This window comes from Notamacropus eugenii, chromosome 1 (assembly GCF_028372415.1).
Source record: "Notamacropus eugenii isolate mMacEug1 chromosome 1, mMacEug1.pri_v2, whole genome shotgun sequence".
NCBI classification, from domain to species: domain Eukaryota; kingdom Metazoa; phylum Chordata; class Mammalia; order Diprotodontia; family Macropodidae; genus Notamacropus; species Notamacropus eugenii.
This window is the reverse complement of record NC_092872.1, coordinates 209,523,605-209,546,949: the sequence shown is the minus strand read 5'-3', so window position 1 is coordinate 209,546,949 and position 23,345 is coordinate 209,523,605. Positions and strand designations below refer to the sequence as shown.

Here is a 23,345-nt window from a genome sequence, read left to right as displayed (position 1 = left end):
GGTGAAGATAGGGGGAGCACTTGAACCTTACTGTTACTGGTATTGGCTCAAAGAGGGAATAGCACACACACTCAGTTGAGTATAGAAATCTGTCTTCTCCTAGGGGAAAGTAGGAAGAAAAGTGAATAACAGAAGGGGAGAGGGAAGGGCTGATAGAAGGGAGGGTAAATTGGGAGAGTCAGTGGTCAGAAGCAAAACACTTTTGAGGAGAAAAAGTAGTATAAACAAGGGAAAATAAGATAAAGAGAAATACACACTAATCATAACAGTGAAAATTTATAGCAAGTTTCTTGGACAAAGATCTCATTTCTCAAATATCAGAGAACTGAGTTAAATTTATAAAAATGAGATATTCCCCAGTTGATAAGTGGCCAAAATATACGATCAGGTAGTTTTCAGATAATGTAATCAAACGTATAGTCGTATCCAAAAAATGCTGTAAATCTAAATTATTATTGACTAGAGAAATGTAAGTTAAAATACCTCTGAGGTACCACCCCACACCTATCACACTGGCTAATTATGACAGAAAAGGAAAATGGCAAATGTGGGCAGGGATGTGGGAAAACTGAGACACTGATGCATTATCAGTGGAGTTATGAACTGATTCAACCATTCTGGAGAGCAATTTGGATTTATGCCCAAAGGCATAATATACCCTTTGACCCATCAATATTGCTACTAGGTCCATATCCCAAAGAGAGAAGAAACAAAAAGGAAAAGGTCCTATACATACAAAAATATTTGTAGCCGTTCTTTTTATGGTGGCAAAGAATTGGAAATCAAGGAGATATCCATCATTTGGGGAATGTCTAAACAAGATGTGGGATATGATTGCAATGGAATACTATCATACTACTAGAAATTACGAGTAGAATGCTCTCAGAAAAACCTGGTTAAACTTACATGAAATAAGGCACAGTGAAATTAGCAGAACCAGAAAAACATTGTACATAGTGTTGTACAATACTGTACAATAATCACCTGTAAATGACTTAGTTATTCTCAGCAATACGACGATCTAAGACATTTCCAAAAGACTTAACGATAAAAAAAAAAAAAATGGCATCCACTTCAAGAGAAAGAACTAATGAGCTCTGAATGCAGATCAAAACCTACTTTTTCTTACTTTATTTTTCTCGGGGTTTCTTTTGCAACATGGTTAATATGGAAATATATTTTGCATGACTGCACATGTATAACCTGTACCAAACTGCTTGCCTTCTCAATAAGGGTAGAACAAACAGAAAGACAGAATTTGGAACTCAAAATTTTAAAAAATGAATGTTAAAAATTGTTTCTCAATATAATTGGGGAAAAATAAAATACCAATTTTTAAAAAAAAAGAAATGATGAAAAGGATGGTCTCAGAATATCCTGAGAAGACTTAACATGAACTGATACAAACTGAGCAGAATCAAAAGAACAATTTATACACTAACAGCAATATAGTGAAGATGATCAACTGTGTAAGACTTAATACCTTCGATCAATACAATGACCTAACATGATTCTAAAGGATTCATGATGTAATAGAAATGCTATCTACCTCCAGACAGAGAACTGATGGATTCAGAGTGCAGACCGAAGCATATTTTTTCCCTTTATTTTTCTTTTCCTTTTTTGGGGGGGAGGGAACTTGGCTAATGTGGAAATGTTTTGTATGACTTCATTTGTATAAGGGGTATCATTATTGCTAGCCTTCTCAATGGGTGAGGGAGGGCTGAAGAGAAGAGATAATTTGAAACTGAAAATAGAAATAAATTTATTAAAAAGTTAATTAGTAACTTTAGAAAGAGCATTTTCAGTTAAGTGACAAAGGTGGAAGCCAAGCTGCAGAGGATTTCCAAGAGAGTGAGAGGAGTATAATGGAGGCACCAAGTATAGATGGCTTTTTCAAGTTTACCTGAGAAGGGAAGGAGAGATATAGGAAGATAACTAGTAGGAATGTTAGAATTAGTGAAGGATTTCTGAGAATAGGAAGAGACCTGGAGAAAGTCAGCAACGAGAGAGAAACTGAATATTAGAGAGAGAAAGGTGTGATAATGGGGGTTGTCTGCTAGAAAAGATGGTCCTTCATATGTTCACAGGTCCAATGAGCCAGAAAGAAGGGAATCCAATTCAGGACCAGAAAAACTTAAGCTTGCTGTGAAGCCATCCAAATCAAGAGGACTCAAAACAAAAATATTTTGCCTGGGATAGCACTGGGATTTTGTGGGGCCAGTCTAAAGGCACAGTCTAATGGATGCCACTACCCAAAGAAACTCCCTACATGGAGCCCACACTCCAGTACTGTCCCTCATCCAAAAAGATTCTGATAGAAAGATGCCAGATTAGAAGACCCAAAAAATTTTAAATGTATCCCCTGCTTTTTAGTTCATTATTTGAAAAAGCCTTTTAATCATCCACTTCCCAAGACTTATTTTCTAAGCCTGGCTAGAAATCCATACTCCAGCAAAAGCCCTCCTAATTCCAGGCCTTGATGCTTACAAACTGACCACTTTATCTTTCACTCTTCTCTTACCTCTCTGATCTGACCACCTGAAGTTCTTATTACATAAAAACTCCCCATAAGTATTTCAGCTTATCAAAATACCACTCAACCACCTCTAAAATGTCTTGAAAACACACCAATTCTTACTTAATTGACTCTATGTAATAACACAAAGTCCCAACACCAAAGGGTAGTTATAGAATAACAAAGTAAGAAAAAGATGAGAATTGTTTAAAGAAAAGAATAGCACAGGAAATGAACAAAGTCCCAAAGAACCAATATTCTAGAGCTAACGAGAATGTCTTAGAAAAATGGACTAAGGTTAACTAGGAAATTAATATGAGGCACTAACAAAGAGCAAAATTAACATAAACCAAACACTGAAGAAAAGGGAGAGAGCTGGAAAAAAAAAATACAGTCTACATACCACCTAAAGTGAGAGATGTACAAATTGTAGTTAGTTGTGCCTATATGTGGACGTACTGGAGGACAATGCTGAGAGGAAAAAAAATAAATTGGTAAGTAAGTGAGGAATTATCTAACCCTAACCTCTGTCCTGCAATCGAATCCTGCCAAATTACTAATTGCACATGGGACATCTGGATGTCCCAAAGGCATGCCTAAAAGGGTCAGACCTCTTTGTTTCTTCCCAATCCATCTTTCCTTCAGATTTTCCCATTTTTAATGAAGGCACACAATCATTAGAGTCACTTTGGTCTGCAACCTTGGAATCATCCTTGATTCTACCCTTTCCCAAAACACCCACATCTAATCAGTTACCAAAACCTGATTCTAACTTGATGACTCCTCTTTCATCATCCCGTTCTTTTCCACTCATAGAGTCTCCACCCTAATTCAAATCCTTTCCTCAAAGTACCCAATTGCATCCTGACTGATTCATCTGTTTTCCATTTCTTTTCTCTCCAGCCATCCAAATGTCACTTGACCCAGAGATCCCACCCCTAGGCAAATATCCTGGGAAAAAAGTCAAAAATAGAAAAAGTCCCATATACCACAAAATATTCAAAACAAATGAGAGAAAAGAACAGAAAGCAGATTCCTGTTGAAGGATGATGGAAGAAATTGTGGTACCTTATTGTGATGGAATGTTAGTGCCCTGTAAGAAGAGAATGAGGATTCTGAGAAGCACAAGAAGATTTTTATCAACACCTGCTGCTGAGTGAAGTGAGCAGAGCCAGTTTTTAAAAATCACACTGACCATAAGTAAAAGCAAATAATAAAAACAGTAAACTGAATACGGTGTGATGACAGCAATCAAGCTGGGCCCTAAAGAAGGGCTGAGAAAACATCACTTATTTGGGGGGGAGGGGAGTTACATAGAATTAATGAAGTATTAATTAAGCGCTTACAGTATGCAAAGACAAAGAAAAGACAGTCCCTATGGAGGCAGAAAAGTGCACAGGCTGTCAGGTCCGGCTGATAGCTTGATTAATTTTGTGGGGCTGCTTTTTTTCCCTTTTCTTAGTCTTTAAAAGAATGGACACCATGCTGGGTAGGGGAAGAAATATAACCTGAAATAAGGGTGACTTTTCCAAAAAGTCAACAAACAAACTTAAGTATGGGTGGCTTTTACACAAACCGTGTGCTGCACAACCCGCTACTACAGTCTACACGGCAGCTCGCTTATCAGTTTCAAAGCCGGTCTACACCCGCTCGGAGGGAGAACAGTAAGGAACGTCAGCGGCCGGCCCCACGCGGGCACCTCGGTCACGCCCGAGGATCGTCCGCAGCCTGCGCCTCCAGCCGGCCCTCGCCCCCCGCCGCGACCCCTCCCCCGCAGGAGCGGGCGGGGCTGCGGGGAGGGGGAGGGCAAAGAGGCCCGAGTGTCAGAGCCGCCGACGCCGGCCCCTCCTCCCGGAGAGTCCGGTGACAGCTCGCCCGGCGGGCAGGTGCAGCCGCCCGGCCCAGCGGCCCGCCCACGGAGCCCCGCGCCCCCGGCCGGCCGGTGTCACCTGTCAGGGCCGGGCTTCCCCGCTGGCTGCCCCCTCCCTCGGCGGCGGTAGGGACCGGGAGGAGTCGGGAAGTGGGGGGTGGGAGGGCGCAAGAGCCGCCACCCCGGGTCCGGGGCCCTTGGAGATCAGGGAAGACCGGGAAGCCGCGCGGATTTACCGAAGGGTGGGCCCCACGCAGGCAGTGTCGGTGCTCTCGATCTCCTGCAGGATCCGCTCGTGTTCGGGGACGGCCGCCAGGCCCTCACCGCCCTCCGCCATCTTGGACTGAGGCAGAAGCAACAGCCGCGGCGGCGCGAGAGAGCCGGGGAGCCGCGAGCTCGGGAGCGGGCGGGGCCGGGGAGCGCAGGGGAGCGGCACGCGCGGGCGGGAGGAGCGCGAGGCGAGGCTCTTCCCCCCCACCCCCTCCCACATCGCCCCCTCCCGGCCTTCACACGTGGCCCAGGGCCCGTGCGGGCCCCGTCGGCCTATGGGTCAGGGGGCTGCCGGTTTGGCCTCAGTAAAGTGGAGGGAGTCACCTAGGTGACCGCGGCGTGCTGCTAGTGACGTAGAGTTTTCTGCAAAGAGCCAAAGAGTTTCACAGGACAGCGGGTTATCAGGTGAATACCCACGATGTGATCCGAAGATCCCGGCAGCAGCAGCCGCCGGCACGTGGGAGCTGGGATCGGCCCTTAGGCTCATACGCTGTGGAATCTAAAGCCAAGCTCCCGGGCACGCGGGGAATTGGAATGGAAGCTCCTCCAGGGCAGGGGCTGGGTGCACCTAGCACTCGCGGACTTAGCTTAGCTTGACGGGGCTTCCGAGACCTCACCTGGGCAATCAGGACGTTCGGGTGTGAACGAAGACATCAAAACCACTCCGAAACGTCACCGACACCGGCCAGCTGGCAAAGGCGAGAAAAGATGGTGCGGAAGGGGCTTCCGAAAAGACAGGCACCCACCCGGATCCAGCTCCTCTGGAAAGTCATTGAGATGACCGGCAAAGAGAATGACTAACATGCCCATGCCCCTTACGGAGAGCCTACTGTTAAGCATATACACCCAGGAGATCAGTGAGAAAAGGAAAGTCCTCTTGAAAAGTCAAAATATTTATGTAATATCTACAAATACATATATACGTACTATATATACATATACAAATATTATTTATATATGTGTATGTGTATATATATATATATACACATACACATATATAGCGTATTATAGCAAAATTTGGGGGGCGTAGCAAAGAACTGGCAACAAAGGCGGTAATCAGTAGGGGAATGGTTCAATAAATTGCCATAAATAAAGGCGAGGGAGTATTACCGCACTTACAAGCAACTATCAGGAAGAATAGAGAAAAGCATAGAATTTTTAGCAACTGATGCAAAATGAACCAAGCAGAATCAGGATAACCCTTCCCAATAACTACAACACCACTAAAGGAAAGAATTAAAAAAAAAAAAAGTTGGATTTTACAAAGACTAAATTTGGTCCCAAAGAAGAAATAAAAAAATGTACTTTACGGAAGTAGACTAGGGATGTGGGATTTTACATATAATATAAGGGTCAATTTTCCAATTTTTTGTTTCCAATTTTGCTGAACTTTTTTTTTCTTTTTCATTCTCTGTTACAAAGTATGTTTCTCTAGGTAGAGAGAGAAATATATTTGGAAATGGAGGTGATAGAAAGACAAATGTAAACTCAGTGTCAAAGCATTGAGGTTACATGCAAAAAAAGGCAATACTTAAAAAAAAAAAATTTGTAAAGGAGGGGATTGCTTAGACCAGTGGTTCTCAAAGGAAATGCCTCAGGAAATTACTGTGCCATCCCTAGATATGCCACGAAATTTTGAATGTTACTTTACTACAGATACCTTGAACTTGTAAAGAGATTTTTAAAAAAAGGCTACTCCTGTTGAAGGGAAACTGCGTATGTCCAAGTTCCAATTCCCCACTGCAAAGAAATGAAGAAACAAAATTTGAGGACATCATAACTACGTATCTCCAAGGTCCCTTCCATCTCTAACTGTATAATTCTTAGATAAATAAGACAGGGCTTCTGGCCTCAAAGAACCTATCATCTAATTGGGAAGATAAGAAAGGGATAAATCTTCTATATGAAATTTTCCCCTGCCCCTGCAAAATGCAAGTTATCTGAATAGATAAAAGTCTTTAGTTGTACCTGAAACTGGGGAAGGCTGTAGCTTTTGTCACCATTGAGGTTGACTTCCTGATTCTAAGCCCTGCACTTTTTCACTTGGCCACAATCGATACTCTTAAATAACAATTGAAGATTAAATTAACTTCAAGACAGTAATAGGAGTTCTGTGATTAAGCCGCCCATAATAAATACCAAGTAGTTATTATAGAAAATAAAAGCTATGAGACTTCAAAGACAGCCAGAGACACTGTGGGTCAGGCTTTCCTGAAGAAATAGAAATTGGATGAGGAGAAGGCATCAGGGAGAAAGGAAAGGGACTAGCTCGGAAATAACGAAGTACAAGGTTAATTAAGGAAAAATCAGTAAACCAATAGGGCTAGAGCAGAGGCAAGATCAGAGATTTTGAAAAGGTAAATTAGTGCCAAATTTTGGGGTACCTTAGACAACCAGTGGGTTTGGATTTTATCGTATAGGAAGTGATGACTAAAAAAAAATTTAAAGAAGATGAGTTTCAAGATGCAGTTAGACAGTTAAGACACTGAGTTAGTACATTAGTACATATATTTGGAATAGGCACCACAGATGGACATTAAATTGGAGGAAATAATTGGACTGGATTGTATCTGGAGATTATGTAGAACTTTAAATTTTCTTTTAAAGTTTTATTAGTGCCTTTTGGTTTTATAACATACCTTCCTCCAGATATATCCTTCCCCTGCCCTGTGAGCTTTCCCTGGTAACAAAGATTTTTTTAAAAATGTAGCAAAACCAACTGATACAATGTATATATAACTTTCCTTGTCCATACCCTTCCACCTCTTCAATGAAAGGGAGAGAAATGCATTTTCTCATCCATGGCCATATTTGGTCATCATAATTACACACTGCTCAATTTCTTTTTTTATTTGCATTGTTGTAGTCATATATATTGTTTTCCTGATTCAGCTTACTTCCCTTTGCAGTATATAAGTTTTCCTATAAGTTTTCCCAAACTCCTCTTAATTATTCATATAAATCATTTTTACAGTGTAGTAATATTCCATTACATTCAAATACCACAATTTGCTTAGTTGTTCCCCAAGCGATGAACACTTTCTTTTCAGTTCTTTGTTTACCTAAAAAGTACTGCTATAAATATTTTGTTATATATGATGCCTTCCTATCATTTACTTTCATGGAGGTACATTTGATCTAAAATTTACAAAAAGCACTTAGCACATAGTAGGCAATATATAACTATATGTGTGTGTGTATATATATGTAGTGTGTGTGTGTATGTGTGTGTCTAAATGCATGTTACCTTCCCTCCTTCTATCTTTTTCCCTTCCTTACTTTCCTACAAGTGTGATCTCAGCATCAAAAGATCTCGGGCATTTTACTGAGAATGGTTGAACCAATTCACAATTCTACCAACAGTGCATTAGCATCCCTGTTTTCTTGTAGCCCCTCTAACATTGACTATTTCCATCTTTTTACATCTCTGACAAATATGAGGTAAAATCTCATTAGTAATTATAATTTGTACCTCTTTTATTATTTGTGATTTGGAACAATCTCTCATGTGATTGTTAGGATTGTTTGAGGATTGTTTGTTCATATCCTTTGGCCACTTTTCTACTGGGAAATAGTTCTTAGTCTTCTAAATCTTCAATTTCTTTTCTATTGATTTTTTTTAACTTCTTTCTCTTTAAAATCTGCTCTTTGTTCATGTGGTTAGTTTTGTTTCCATTACTTTGGTGTTAAAACTGTTCCCAGGGGTATCTCAAGTTAAATTTACTTAAATTGTCCACTTTATCAGTCTGAATATCTGTCCCTGCACACACACACACCCCCTACAGTTGACCTTTCCCTTTCCATGCCCACATAAGCATGGTGTTCAAAACCTTTCCTCCACATCTTCAACTACTTAAGTTAAGTAAGCTTTTTATAGCATGTTTTTTTTTTAATTTTCATTGACTTTTTTTCATGAAATACTTTTAATGATCCCAAATTGCTCCTCTAAGAGAAAGACCTTTTTTTTTTTTTTAATGTTCTGGTGGTGCCACACAGTTGCAAATCTTGGAACAAGAATATTTGTTGCCAAAGAGCAAAGAAGAAATGGAAGATGGGTACAAGCAAGATATAGAATACTTCTCATGATAATCTACATTCAAGAATTGGCAGGGAAAATGTTTGTTTTCAGTCAATTCCAAAACATCCTGTACTCTGGCCATCCTCCTGACCCCAGTCCCATCAGAACCTGGACCAGTCTGGCATTCTGGGTTCTGATAGAAGAACTTTCACTTGGTTTTGGCTATCATAGACCTCCATGCCATTTGCCAGCCATTTCTAAACCTTAGCACTGCCCACATACTCCCAGCCCTCTCCACCCCTTGCTTTATAATTCCCCTTGGTCATCTTCCTTCATTAGAGTGTAAAGTTCTTGAACAGAGGGACTATCTTTCTTACTTGTATTTATATCCCCAGGATATATCACTATGCCAAGCACATAGTATGAACTTAATAAATGTTTTTTCATTTATTCATAAGAGATCTTACCAAGAATATTTGTAGATGAAACTAGAAGGATAATCAGTAGGTCTAAAATAAAAGCAAACTGCTAATATTTTTATAGTGACCTACTTGCATCAACAAGGATGTTGATGAACTATGACAATGGTACCTGATGTACTATTCAAGGAAGAGACCATGACAATGAAGAAGATGAAGTCAGAAAAACTAGTCAGACTTGACGTTATCCATACAGAATAAATTCATGCTCAAGGTAATGCCATCTTAAAATAATTTGAATCCATTTTCAAGATATCTCAAAGAAGAGTTTTCCAAAATAAAGGATAAGAACACAAAAAGTACTTTAACACAAAACAGACAAGTTTCTTCAAATACTTCTATTTTTCTTAATAATTGCCTTAACCCTGAAAAAAGTGCAAAGTACAATGCCTCTTCAATGGAAATAGTAAAATTTGAAAGAGATACACAACCGTCCACATTAGAAAAGCAAAATGGGAGTGAGTGAAGGGGAATATTGCTCAGGTTATAACATGCAATTGGAAAAACAGTCCATTAAATTAATCCATGTGTATACATATGTGTGTGTCAGCTAGACATGACACATAGACAAATGAGTTGTGTCCAGAATTGAAAAGGGGAGGACACTCCAGCTAGATGACATTAATTTGTTGGTCAGACTATAGACTGGTGTAAACTTTTTAGAGAGGAATGCATCAATCTACAGTAAAAGACAAAATTGATTCCATCTTTGATTCAGTAATTCTATTGCTAATACTTTATCCTGAAGATAACCTAGAAAGAAAAAAGATTCTATGCAAAAATATTCATTGATGCTTTTGCAATTAAAAAATAAGAAACACTCTATATGTCTAACAATTAGAGAATAACTAAATAAATCATGAAGCGTTAATAAAAATGAAATACTAGTTTACTCAGCTATAAAATGAAGGAATTAGGCAAGATGAACCGAGGTCCTATCTAGTTTTAAAGCCAAAAGTACAGTTCAAGCCCTCTTTACATCTCTTCTGGACTAGTGTGGGTTTTAATTAGCCTTTGGTCTCTACCCTCTCCTATCCATCCTTTACACAGCTGCCAAAACAATCTTTGTGAGGCACATGTCTGACAATGTCACTATCCTGCTAAAAAAACAATCTTCAGTGGCTTCCTTTTGCCTATACAACAAAAGCCAAACTCCTCATTTTGACTTTCAAAGCCTATTAGCACAATCTGCCTCCAATTTATCTCTCTAGCCTTATTTCACCTTACTCCCTTCCTGCACTTTGCATTCTAGTCAAACTGGTCTACCAGTTGCACCCCATAATCAACATTCCACCTACCCACTCCATGCATTGCAAAAGCTGTTTCCCATGCCTGAAATATCCTTCTTCCTCTCAGAATTCTCATCTTCCTTGAAGGTTCAATTTGTGTGTCATCTCCTCTGTGAAGCCCTTCTTGATCCCCTTGTGCTCAATCCCTCCTCAAGTTACTCTATATTTATTTATCTGTATAGAGCATATGTGTATGTAAAAGAATGTAACAGATAAATAGGAGGAAGTAGAAATATAACTTAAGAAAATGAAGATAAACAGAGCCAGTGAGTCAGAGCAGATACACATGGAAGAGCTACATGCTGAAGATAAAATAATCTGATCACTTTTCAAGATGTCTGAAAGAAAAATACAGAGAAATTGGCAAAGATGACATGGATGGAAATAGTCAATGCTGGAGAAATTATGGAAAGATAGTAGCAAGACCCCAGCTTACTGACTCTTAAGTCCTCTTTCAAGGATTTAAGAAAGGCCATAGATAAGGAATTCATAGCATGAGAAGGCATGGGTGAGTTACCATCTTCCCCTTTGGAAGGGGGGCCTCCATCAGTGAGATCAGAGGTCCATTTAAGTATTATAATTTATTGTGTCCCCTTAGTAAAATATAAGCCACTTGAGAATGGTCCCATCTGTTTTTGTCCTTTTATCTCCGGTGCTTTGTATGTACTATGCTAGGCATTTAATACATATTTGTTAAATGAAATTGAATTAAAAAGGAATACAGACTGGCTTAGGAGGCTTTCAAGAAGTACGAAAGAAGACTACCAAGTCAGGAAGTGTTTTCCACACCTCCTTCCCAGTCCTGCTGCTACTATCCCATTCTCTGACATGAGCATTCTGTTTTTTAGTTTCTCTTTTAAGTTTTATAGACACTTTCTATGTCATAGCTCTTTACTTATATGCTGTCTCCATTGAATTCTTAACTTGAAATATTGCAGGTTTCTCCGTTTCCTCTTTTCCAGCAGCCAAGGGGCCCTTGAGTTAAAACCATGTGACTATCCAGGCCAGAGTTCAGTACAAGGGTTCTGAGATTATAGCTCAAAACATGCAACCTTTGGAAACTCTCTTCTGATCAGCATATTCCCCTATACGCCTGCTACCTAGTCTCAAGGAAAGGAGGGCTCTCAGTTCATTCTTTGAGATGAGTTACTGATTGCCACTCCACTAACACAAGGCTCAGGAGCCATCAACTCTTAATTGGACATATAGACTAAAATATTAAAACATTTTCTTTTCTTTCTATTTTAATTTTTTTGGTCACATTTTAAGCTCCAAATTATCTCCCCACTTTCCTCCCAACCCCACACTAGAGAAGGCCACCATTTGATACAGATATATAGATATACGTAAAACCATATTATACCTACTTCTATTTACCAATGCTTTCTATAGAGGTAGATAGCATCTTTCTTTATAAGTCCTTTATAGTTGACTTGGTTATTTATAATACTCAGAATAACTTAGTCATGCACAGTTATTCTTTAAATATTATTGCTGTTACTGTGTACAAGGTTCCCTTGGTTCTGCTCATTTCATTCTTTATCATTTCAGGCAAGTCTTTCCATGTTTTTCTAAAATCAACCTGCTTATCATTTCTTTCAGCACAGTAGTATTCCATCACAATTATATACCACAACTTATTCAGCCATTCCCCATTTGTTGGGCATGCCTTCAGTTTCCAAATTTTTGCCAACATAACGAGAGCTGCTCTAAATATTTTAGAACATTTGGGTTCTTTCCCTTTTTCCCTAATCATCTTGGGAGACAGACCTAATAGAGGTATTTCTGGGTCAAAGGACATACTCATTTTTATAACTCTTTGGGCATAATTCCAGATTGGTCTTCAAAATGGTTGGATCAGTTCACAGTTCCACCAACAGTGTATTAGTGTCTCAATTTTTCCACATCCCTTCTAATATTTGTCATTTTCCCCTTTTATCATTTTAGCCAATCTGATAGGTATGAGATGATATTTGAAAATTATTTTAATATGCATTTCTCTAATCAATAATGATTTAGGGCATTTTTTCATGTAACTACATAGAGTTTTGATTTTTTCCTCCAAAAACTGGCTGTTCATGTCCTTTGATCATTTATCAGTTGGGAAATGACTCTTCATCTTGTAAATATGACACAGTACTCTATATTTTTAAGATATGAGGGCTTATCTTAGAAACTGTCTATAAAATTTACCCCCAGTTTTCTGCTTTCTTTCTAATATTGGCTATATTGATTTTATTTGTACAAAACCTTTTTAATGTAATGAAATCAGAATTACCTCTTTTACATCTTACAATTCTTTCTATCTCTTTTTTATTCATAAATTCTTCTATTCATAAGTCTGATAGGTAATATTTTACATGTTTTTCTAATGCATGATATCTCCTTTTATATCTAGGTCATGCATGCATTTTGATTTTATCTTAATAAATGGTGTAAGATATTGGCCAATACCCAATTTCTGCCTGACTGCCTTCCAGTTTTCCCAACAATTTTTATCAAAAATTGAGTTCTTACTCCATGAACTTAAATCTTTACATTTGTCAAACATAAGGTAATTATATTCACTTACTATTGTCTACTACTGTGTATGTCTACTCTGTTCCACTGATCCACCTTTCTATTTCTTAGCCAGTACCAGATAGTTTTGATAATTACAGACTTATAATCCAGTTTAAGATCTGGTATTACTAAACTTCCTTCCTTTACATTTTTTTCATTAATTCCTTTGGTATTCTTGAGCTTTTTTTCTTCCAAATGAATTTTATTATTATTTTTCCTAGCGTGATAAAATAATTTTTTGGTGAAACAGTTTTAAAGCATATCCACTCTCCCTTCTAAACAGTAAACATATAAATAGTGCTACATGTGGAATGAAAGGACCTAGGTTTGAATTCTTCCTATGTTTCTTATGACTTATGTGATCTTGAGAACACACTAAACTTCTCTGACCTTTAGTATCCTTATCTTTAAAATGAAAAGGGTGGAGCAAATAGAGATATAAGATCCCATCCAACTTCAAATCTACAAGCTGCGACTCTAAATTAACAATTTGTTACCTATAGTCTCATTATTTACCACCTAGGCCAAATCCTATGGTGTACACCAGAGGTATCAAACTTTGTCCTGCAAAACTTTCAAGTGCAATCTGAATCAGATTAAAATGTAATTGGGAAATCTTTAACAAAATAAATAAAAGTATAATGCAACATAGTGTTAATTTGTGATTTTTCTAAGTCAACATGCACTCTCAGGAATCCATTTCTTATTTGATTTTGACACCACCGGTGTATCCCTAGGGCAACAAGGTGGTGAAGTGGATAGAGCACCATCCCAGGAGTCAGGAAGACCTGAGGTTTAAATATGACCTCAGACACTTACTAGTTGAGAGACCCTGGGTAAGTCACTTAACTGTTTGCCCCAGTTCCTCATCTATAAAATGAGCTGGAGAAGGAAATGGCAAACCACTCCAGTGTCTCTACCAAGAAAATCCCCAAATGTGGTCAAGAAGCATCAGACTCAACTGAAATAACTCAACAACAACAACAAAAGTGTATCCCTATTTAATTAAAAACCAATTCAAAACTGTTTCTTGAATTATAGGGTTTTTAAAAATTATCCTATGTAGAAAAAAGCAAAAGGAAAGAATAGCAATAAAACTTAGCAAAGGGGATATTTCAGACTTCTCAAGGATCTAACATGAGCTAGAATATTAGCAGATTTGTTCCAGTTACATATATGCTCATTCAGGACTTCCCATGCTGGAGTTTTGTCTGTGAAAGACTTGTTTTCCAAAGTATCCATCTGTTCCCAAAGGCATGTTATCATCATTCCTGATGACACAAAACTAAAGAGATAGAATATCCTGTTTGCTAGAGTACTGAAGCTTCAGGGTCAGCACTTGGGGGAGGGCCAAAGAGTACAAATGTAACACAATTCAGCTACCAGAACGCAATTCGAAATGTTACTTCTGCTACCTAGTCTTGGACACTTGAGTTTTCCTTCCTATTTTTCTGATCCCTTCTCCAGAGACTCATTTGGATTCATCTCTTTTATTCATTTCCCTCTAACTGTAGTTGTCCCCTCAACTTTTGTCCTTCATCCTCCACTTTTCTCCCTAGACTCTCTACCTGAAGTAATTTGTTTCTATAGTTCAGGTAGTTTGGAGTAATAGATAGAATTCTGGACTTGGAAGATCTGACTTCAAATTCCATTTTTGGAATTTGTATGACCCTGAGCAAGTAGCAAACTTAACTTCTCTGGGCCTCAGCTTCTTCATCTGTAAATGAGGTTGGACTTTGTGGTTTCTAAAGTGTCTTTCAGCTCTAAATCCATGATCCTATGAACTACCATACATATGTATGTATGTATACATATGTGTACATACATACACATACACACAGAGACACAGACACACACACACATACACAGACACACACACACACAGACACAGACACACACACACATTCCAACCCAGAAACTCTTCTCAGACTAGTCTGCACAATACTTAGCCTTAGCTTTCAACTCAACTTCCAATACACTTGTTAATGGCCTGCTATGTACAATGTCCAATGGGAATTAGACACTTGTGATTTCATTGTTATAGGGAACTCTCAGTTAAGGAAACTCCCTCTATCAATGCAGGCCAACCCCTTCTCTCTAGCTGATAGGCTTAGAATGTGTCAATATGTTTCAGAGATGGAAACTAAACCTATGTCTTCTTGGCTCCAAGTCTAGCTCTATTCACTGCATAGGGCATGATGCCTCTCATGAAGAGTTATAGAACTAAATACAGAGGGGGACCTGCCCCCAAGAAGCTAACTGGAGTAGGTAAGCAATGGGATGGGGTAGGACCAAATATGGGGAATATGGGAGCAGGGCACCACTGAGAAGCAAAGCAGACAGGCATGAACCTTGGTCTCTGCAATCTCCAGTGGCTCCCCTGAGGCCCTCTGCAGAGTCATCATACTATGACAGATCTGCTGGGCCCCACAGAGATGAAGAAACACTAATCTAGAATGAAAGCCTCTGAAATAAAGCAAGGTCTTTGGCACTTTAAGAAAAGAGGAATTTGTTCTTACACCACTTAACAATCTTTGTAGAATCTGACTTCAAAGATCTGAACACTTGATAGCCATCATTATGGCTCTTTCACCCCTCTCCTGCTCCCTTAAAAATATTATAGATAAATAGTTAAGCAGTACTGGGGGGCGAAGGGGTGGGAGAGGGTGTAAACTTCCCACACTCTATTCCACAATTCTATATAGATGGGTACAGAGCAAGGCTTGCAAAGTTTATATGCTCTTTCTTCATCCCCTTCCTTTGAGTGTTCTGACCGATCCTATTAGTTGCACACCCTTGATGCCTCATGCCCTATTCTGCCCTCCCTGTGACCCTGGCCCTGATCCTTCCCTGATCTCACAATCCTTCTTTGTTCCAAACTCCTTCTGTCTCCCACCCCCTCCCCATCCTATGTTCCCACTTTCCCTAGATACATACATATAGTTTATTGACCAGTCTTTTCACACACACACACATAGACACACAAACACACATACACACACACCACCACCACCCCACCCTTCATGAGCTCTTCAGGACTAGAAAGTGTGTCTCAGCCTCCCAAGGGAACAATTAGCTCATCTGAAAAGCTAAGCTGCAATAAATTGTTAGTGACAGCAAACTGGAGATGATCTTAAGCCTTTTCCTTCATTTCCAGCATATCTTTGTGTATTTTAAATGTGAACTTTGGAAGATAAAGCTCTGTCTCAGTTGTCTGACCCAGAAGTGACTATGAAAGTGAGAATTTCAGTCTAAGAGGAAAGAAAGGTAGTATGGAGGCTGGTGGAGGAGAATCCCTTAAAACACCCAGGAGGTTTGGTCAGGGGTTGTGGATGATGTGCAACCAATGTGTTGAGGCTGTCAGAAGTAAACTACTTTTATATTGGTAAAGTTTCATGGACTTGAGAGCTGGTAAGTACCACAGAAATCATCTTTTAGACCAGAGGTCTTAACCTGGGATCCATGAACCCACAAGGGGTCTATGGATAGATTTCAGGGGGGCTGTGAACTTGGATATGAAAAAAATTACATCTTTGTTTTCACTCACCTCCAACTGAAACTTAGCATTTCCTTCAATTATTTAAAAACATCCTGAGAAGGGGTCCATAGGCTTTATCAGCCTGCCAGACGCAACCAGGATTCAAAAAGTGTCAACCATTTTATTTTGTAGACAAAGAAACTGGGACCCAGAAAAGTTAAATAAGTTGCTTCAAGTCACACAGGAGACTTTTGGTAGCAAGGTTCAGGTTTTTCAGTTAAAGATCCAGCACTCTTTCTCCTATAACATGTAGCCTTTAAATATGAGATGACCAGATTAGAAAAGGGAACAGTTTCCCCTGAGAACTAAGGACTAAGAAAATGCAGAAGCCAGTCCAGGGAGTTTAACCAATAGCCAACATGAAGCTGGCTGGGGAGGAATACTTCTGAGAAAGGAAGGGATCAGTAAGTGTTAGTCAAGATGAAATTAGATTCGTGAAATGAAATTCGTGAAATAAGAACGGGAAAAAGGATTTTTAGGATCCAGGACAGGAAGTCAGGTAAGAACAGAGGTAATGGGGCAAAAACTCAGCCAGCTCCTAGTCACCAAGTTGATTTTTTTCTTCTCTCTCCTTCAAGAAGGAGGACACCAGCAAATGCCCATGTTCCAAAAGATTCTAACACATAGTCACAGTATGTTTCTATAAGAGATAATTCTGGAACTTATTCTTACAATTAGCATTTGCAATTACTTTGAACTCATTTACAAACTCGTTGGTCAAGAAATGGACTCAAATACTTGATCAATGCAATGACTAATCATCAATCCAGAAGGGCGATGAGGTATCTGTCCTGTTGATAGAGAGGTGATGGACTAGATATATAGAATGAGACACACATTTTTCAGATATGGCCAATGTGTGAGTTTCTTTCGGTTGTCTATGCCAGTCTGTTATAAGGAAGGGGTTGGGGAGAGAGGGAAAAGGGGGCACTGGTGGTGATGACCCAAAAAAAGAAGAGAAGAAAAAAGAATGAATAACATATAGGGTACCAAGCACTGTCAATGAGAAAATTAAAAAAGAAGTATAATGAAGCTTTTCCTGATCTTGCAAGTTGCTAGTGTATTATTTTCTCCTCAAATTATCTTGTAAATACTTAATAATTTGTATGGTGTATATTCCACATGCAATAGATTAGAAGCTCATTTTGTATTCCCTAGTATCTATCATGGTACCTTATTAAAAGCACTTAATGGTTTTTAGTTTGTTGGGTTTTTTTTTTAATTAAATTAAGTAACATCTTCTTCACCCTGGGACTGAGTTTCCTTCTCTTTAAAATTAAAAGGCTAGTCTAGATCAGGGTTTCTTGACCTGGGGACCACAGATAGTCCCCAAAGGATTCATAGATAGACTTCAGGGGATCAGTAAACTTGGATGGGAAAAAAATATGTATATTTTTGCTAACCTCTAGTCTCCTTTTTTCCACTAACCTTTGGTTTCCTTTGTGTTCCTATGAGTTTTATTTTGTGAATTTAAAGACATTATTCTGAGATGTTAATGGGCTTCACTAGACAGCCAAAGGGAGTCTATGATAAACCCATACAAAAAAGGTTAAGAACCTGCTAGACTAAATGGTCCCTAAGGTCTTTTACAATTCTTATATTCTATGGTTCTATGATTTTACAGCCTCTTTACTAGGTAAAAATATAGCCCTATTGAGGTTTAAACTTTCTTATATATCAAGAAAAAGAAACATAGATGGTGGTACCTTCCTTAGAAAGTGTGAGAAAAAGATATTAGAAAGCACATCTTTGTCTAAGTTTTAAGAAGGGGAATCTGGTACTTTGGGAAACCATCAAAATCTTGGACGCTTTCTATTTGGTAGTTACAGTGACAGGTTTCAGACAGACACATAGACAGAATGGCATTTTCAAAGCTTCTTCTTTTACATTCTAAATTCAGCCCTATCCTTGAATTGATGCAAATTGACACCCACATTATGAGCACAGTTATTTTTAAACCTCTTATGTGATATCAAAAATACACATCTAAACATAGCAACAAGTTATCAGTGACAATGAAAATAAATCTTCTGTTTTGTGCCTGTTTAATAAGGAAATTATTTCTTCACTTTGAAAGATTTTCTAATGCAATTCCCTAAAAGTGATGTTTTTTATTAAATTTGTTAGAAACAGAAACACCTGAAACCTTAAAGTACAAACAATACTCACTGAAATGTAGAAGCTGTACATATAGAAAGTTAGCCTGCTAGAATCGAATAAGAAGACAAAAATACTTATGTAAAAGAATAGAATGTTAGTTGTCTGTAATCAGTGTACAAAGATTAGATTTCTTTCTCAAAAGATTGAGTGTAGGTATAGAGTTACTTGTTTGTCTAACACATTTTATCCTGGTATAGTGAAAGGTATTAAAACAGAAAGACTTCTATAAGTCTTTAGACAGAGAAAATGATGGATGTGGATGGTACTTACCTTAAAGTAGCTTCAATAGGTAACTCAAATGATTCAATTTCAACAAGGGCATTTTCGTATGCTTGATCTTTGTCTTCTTCCAATGGCACCGCATACATATCTGCTTTTCCAGCTCCAGGCATCAAATCTGCATATGCACAGTTGGCAGAAGACTTCTGTTATAGCTATAGCTATTGGAGGGATCCTGTGGTCAGTAAGAACGTGGCAGGGGCCAAACCCAAGCAGAGCCCGACTTTATGTCTACCAAGGACTTTGAGTCTAAGAATGTTTCACAGCTGTTGCTGTCCTGTCTCTTCTTATAACATTTTTACTTATTATTAACCTTGACATAGTTCACTAAGTTCCTGCCTCAAGTCTGTTACATTTAATTATGTATTTTCAAGGGGAAAGTGTACTTTTTCAAACATCATAACAACTTTGGTAGGAGTTATCACCGTCATTGGAATATGAAACGACCAAATGCTAAGAACATGATGGGCCATGCGTTGGCATGTGGCATCATGATAAACATTTGTTCATTTATTCAGTAAATACATTGTAGGTGCCTATTAGGTGCAGATGAAATCATCAAAACTGTGCTTTTAAGTAGCCATATATTGGTCCACCTATCCAAGGAGCAGGCTCAGAGCTGATCATAGAAATGGGAAAATAATGATAACAGCTTACATTTATACTGTTTTTCACAACTACCAAGCACTCTTATTTGATCCTTTCAAACACTTTTCATAATTGTATACCCAATACATATCTTTGCACTTAATAAATGACTGCTGAATTAGAGTGGGTAGTCAAAGTATTACTATCCCCATTTTACAGAAGGGGAAAGGCTGAGGCTTATAAAGGTTAAAGGACTTGTCCAAGGTTGCATGACTACCATGTAGGTTAGTTGGGATGTCAGATCTTGAAACTCAAAATCATTACACTTTATTGTCTCTGAAGAAGTAAATAGCTGAATACATACTATGTTTTCAGGAATACTGGAAAGGTATTTCTGCCCCCAAAATACAACCACCCACCCTACTCACTAATGCCTGAAACAGCATAATTATAGATTCATTACTTTAACTTCAGACTTTTCTTCAACCTTTCAAAATGTCTGTGATTTCATGGGTGTAGGTATTCTCTCCACTGATGGAATCACAACTTCTTATGGTTTCAGATAAGATGATTATTTGTAAAGTTCTCCACATAGTGCCTGTTACAGAGTAGGCAATATACAAATGCTTATTCCCTCCCCTCCTTTGCCCTTAGTAAACTTTTCCAAAAGAAAATCATCGTCTGGTGATGAACAACATCTCTAAGCTTAAGCTAAGCCTTGGGTGACAACAGCCTGTAGTCAGACCTGAAGACTCTGCGGTCTAGTAGACCTGACCAAGCCCATGCTGCATTGGCATCCCCTTGGAGAAGCCAAGCCCACCTCCACACCACAATAAAACATAAGAAGTGCAAAGGGAAGTACTCAGAGCCAGGAAAACAATATACACAACTACAACCAAGTTGAGGGAGAAACAGGAATAAGAGCATCAAAACCAAATGCTATGAAATTGTAATGACCAAGCTTGGCAAAGAAGAAGAGATATAAAAAGGCACCCATTCCACTTATTTGCCAAGGATAAGGGCTATGGACAAGAAGTATCACATATAATCTCAGACTTCTTTGATTGACTTGGTTAGCTAGTTTTGCTGAAGAGGTTTTTTTTCCTCTTTTTTCTGTGTTATAACAGATGATTCTCTGGGAGGGGGAGGAGGAAAAAGTATATCTGGAAATGTGGGTGATATAAAAACAAAAGATAACAATTAAAAGTGTATAAAAAAATAAAATGAGACAACAAAGGAAGACTTTATCCCACCATTAAAATGAAAATTTTCCTGGGAGACATAACACAGTAAGCCTTACCAGTTATTACACTGTGGCAGCAATCAAATTAATTACATTTTAAAAGACTTTGATAGAGAATATGAGGTCATGAACAGCCAGAAGGACAAAGTAGGATGTCAGAGAGGTCTGCGGAAAGGGTACAGAAAGGAGAAGTTACATATGCTAAAGATTCTCAGTCTAGCAGAAAAAAAAAATGAACTTGATGTCAGTAGATCTGGGTTCAAATTCTGACTTATCCACTTTTTAAGCTGTAAGATCTTTTCACCTTTTCAGTCTAATGAGGGTGATAAGATCAGAACACTGCAAACCTTAAATGATATTGTAAAAAAATAAAAAAGGAAGTACAGATGAACATAATAGTTTTGAAAGTAATTTGTGGAACTATATAGTTTGGGGGTTTTTTAAGCAAGTGGTTTGAAATGGAGATTCAGTTTTATCCTGTTTTTGTGTTCTGCTATGTATCTGCAAATGTTCTTTCTTTCTGGAGTTTACATTCAGAACAAAAACAAAGGGAAATTTTTAAAAGGAAAGATATTGTAAGAATCAAATAAGATTGGTGACATGGAGCATAGAAAGAGCAGAAGGTCAAGTTCTGCCCATCTCTGCCTCTACCACATGCCTAAAAATGTTACTAGGAGCTAAGAGTGGATGTTTCCATCATATATATAGCTCCTGCTAAACCTGAAGGCATGAGGTTACTATACACAGCTTCAAAATGGTACTGTCAGAGCAAAGTACTGTTGTGGCCCCAGATCCAGGAGACATTGCACCTTATACACATTGTTGACTATCATGGCCACTTTCCCAAAAGGATCATTGCCCCAGCAGAGTGCATTGACATCTAAAAAGGGCAGGTACAAGACCATTCATCCCATTACTGCTGCCTTTCCAGGCTGTAGGAATGTTGAGGAAAGACTAGCACCTCTGGTGTGAGGGCTGCCAAGCCCTTTTCAGGGCTGCTTTCCACCTTTGGTGTCTGACTATTGTTCAACTCTTACCTGTGGCTCCAAGAAGCTATAGCATGGGCAGCAATCACACCTTGGTAAATTGTTCTGGCAAACAGGTTAAGCCAGGTTAAGAGTAACAAAGGGGTCTCAAACCCATCAGTAAGTTAGGGGGGTGTCTACCCCAAGCATGTGAAGACTTCTGACCATGGAATAGGTAGATGAGAAATATGTTCCAACAGTCATAAATGCAGGTGGAAACAGGCCCTGTGGAGTTCGCAGAGCTTGATCAAAGATGCCTAGGTCATACACTGCATCCCAGACCATCACGAAGCATTTTGACTTTTGTCTTTCCAGTGGACTTCACTGACCCTGCAAGAGAGAGTGAGGTCAACAACTTCAGGCAACTCTGCCTCACTTAAATCCAATTTACATGTGAGTCAAAAGACCCATGCCATCTTACCATTTTTACCTGCCTCAAAGTCTGGTGGCTTCAGACAAGTGATGAAGCAGCAGGTATGGATACACTGAGAGCTGTAGTCACAATTCTACACACAGGAGGCCCAGGTCATAGGGGCATCTTCTCACTAGAAGCAGCAGCAGAATTTAGCAGCCCTCTGGTTGTCTGAGCAGCCTTTTTGAAGGAACACATTGCTCATTTCCTGGCCTGAGGAAGTGACTAGAAAAGGAATCCTAAAAACTGTCTAATCTAACCCTCAACTGCTTCCTGAGGCAAGGATCTTGCCCTGCAATTGAAACATGCAAAAAAATGTACACAAACTTTTGCAAAGATGATTCTACTCACCATTAGTACATGGAATGTGTGCACTCTTATGGACAACACAAAATCCAGTAGATGAACAACTCTTGCTGAGATAGAAATTAGCAGGTATCACATCTAAGTAGCAGCTCTAAGTGAAAAAAGGCTATCCAATGAAGGCCAACTTACTGAAGTTGGAGCTGGATACACATTTTTCTGGAGTGGCTGCAGTGATAGGGAGCACCATGAAACTAGTATATGTTTTGCAATCAAAACTAATCTAGTCAATAAGCTTGTTTGCCTCCCAAAAGGAGTAAATGACAGTCTCATGACAATGCAATTGCCACTTATAGAAAAGCAATACACCTCCATCATCATTGTGTTTACTCCCATCATGATGAACCTGATGAGATCAAAGAAAAATTTATGAAGACTGTAATGGTAATTTAAATGAAAAGATCTGTCACATTCATTAACAGGCCCATGTGACCTGCTTAAATCACATGTGGTGGGAGAGTTTGCTGAACGAGTGGAATAGGAAGCGTGGAGCAGAGCTGAAAGGAAGTTGGTGAGGGCAATTAGAGAGGAGCGAGGAGGGGACACAGGCAAGCAGGCAGTTAGGCTCATGAGTGTTTGTTTGTTAGGGGTGGCGGGGGGGGGGGGGGAGGCCTGGGAATGGCTTTGTCCCCTGCAGTCCTAAGGTATATTGACTTCTTGGTTACTATGATGGATTTGGCTTTATGATATTGGGATTTTGCTTTCTGGTGTCCGAATAAATGTTTTTCTTC

The 23,345-nt window shown here is 39.0% G+C and overlaps 1 protein-coding gene across 11 annotated transcripts in view; it reads right to left on the bottom strand.

Annotated features, from left to right (window-relative positions):
* The window catches only part of EXOC6 (exocyst complex component 6), a 221,852-nt gene extending 202,612 nt beyond the window's left edge, over window positions 1–19,240 (bottom strand). For 7 of the 11 annotated variants that reach the window (XM_072625284.1, XM_072625294.1, XM_072625310.1 and 4 more), the window contains exon 1: window positions 4,625–4,955. In XM_072625284.1, coding sequence (XP_072481385.1) covers window positions 4,625–4,878 — 254 coding nt within the window. In that variant the 5' untranslated portion in view covers window positions 4,879–4,955. Of the gene's footprint in view, window positions 1–4,624; window positions 4,956–18,974 lie in introns of those variants that run through there. The other 4 variants (XM_072625332.1, XM_072625352.1, XM_072625360.1 and 1 more) reach the window with 2 other exon arrangements.
* Window positions 19,241–23,345: the final 4,105 nt, after the last annotated feature.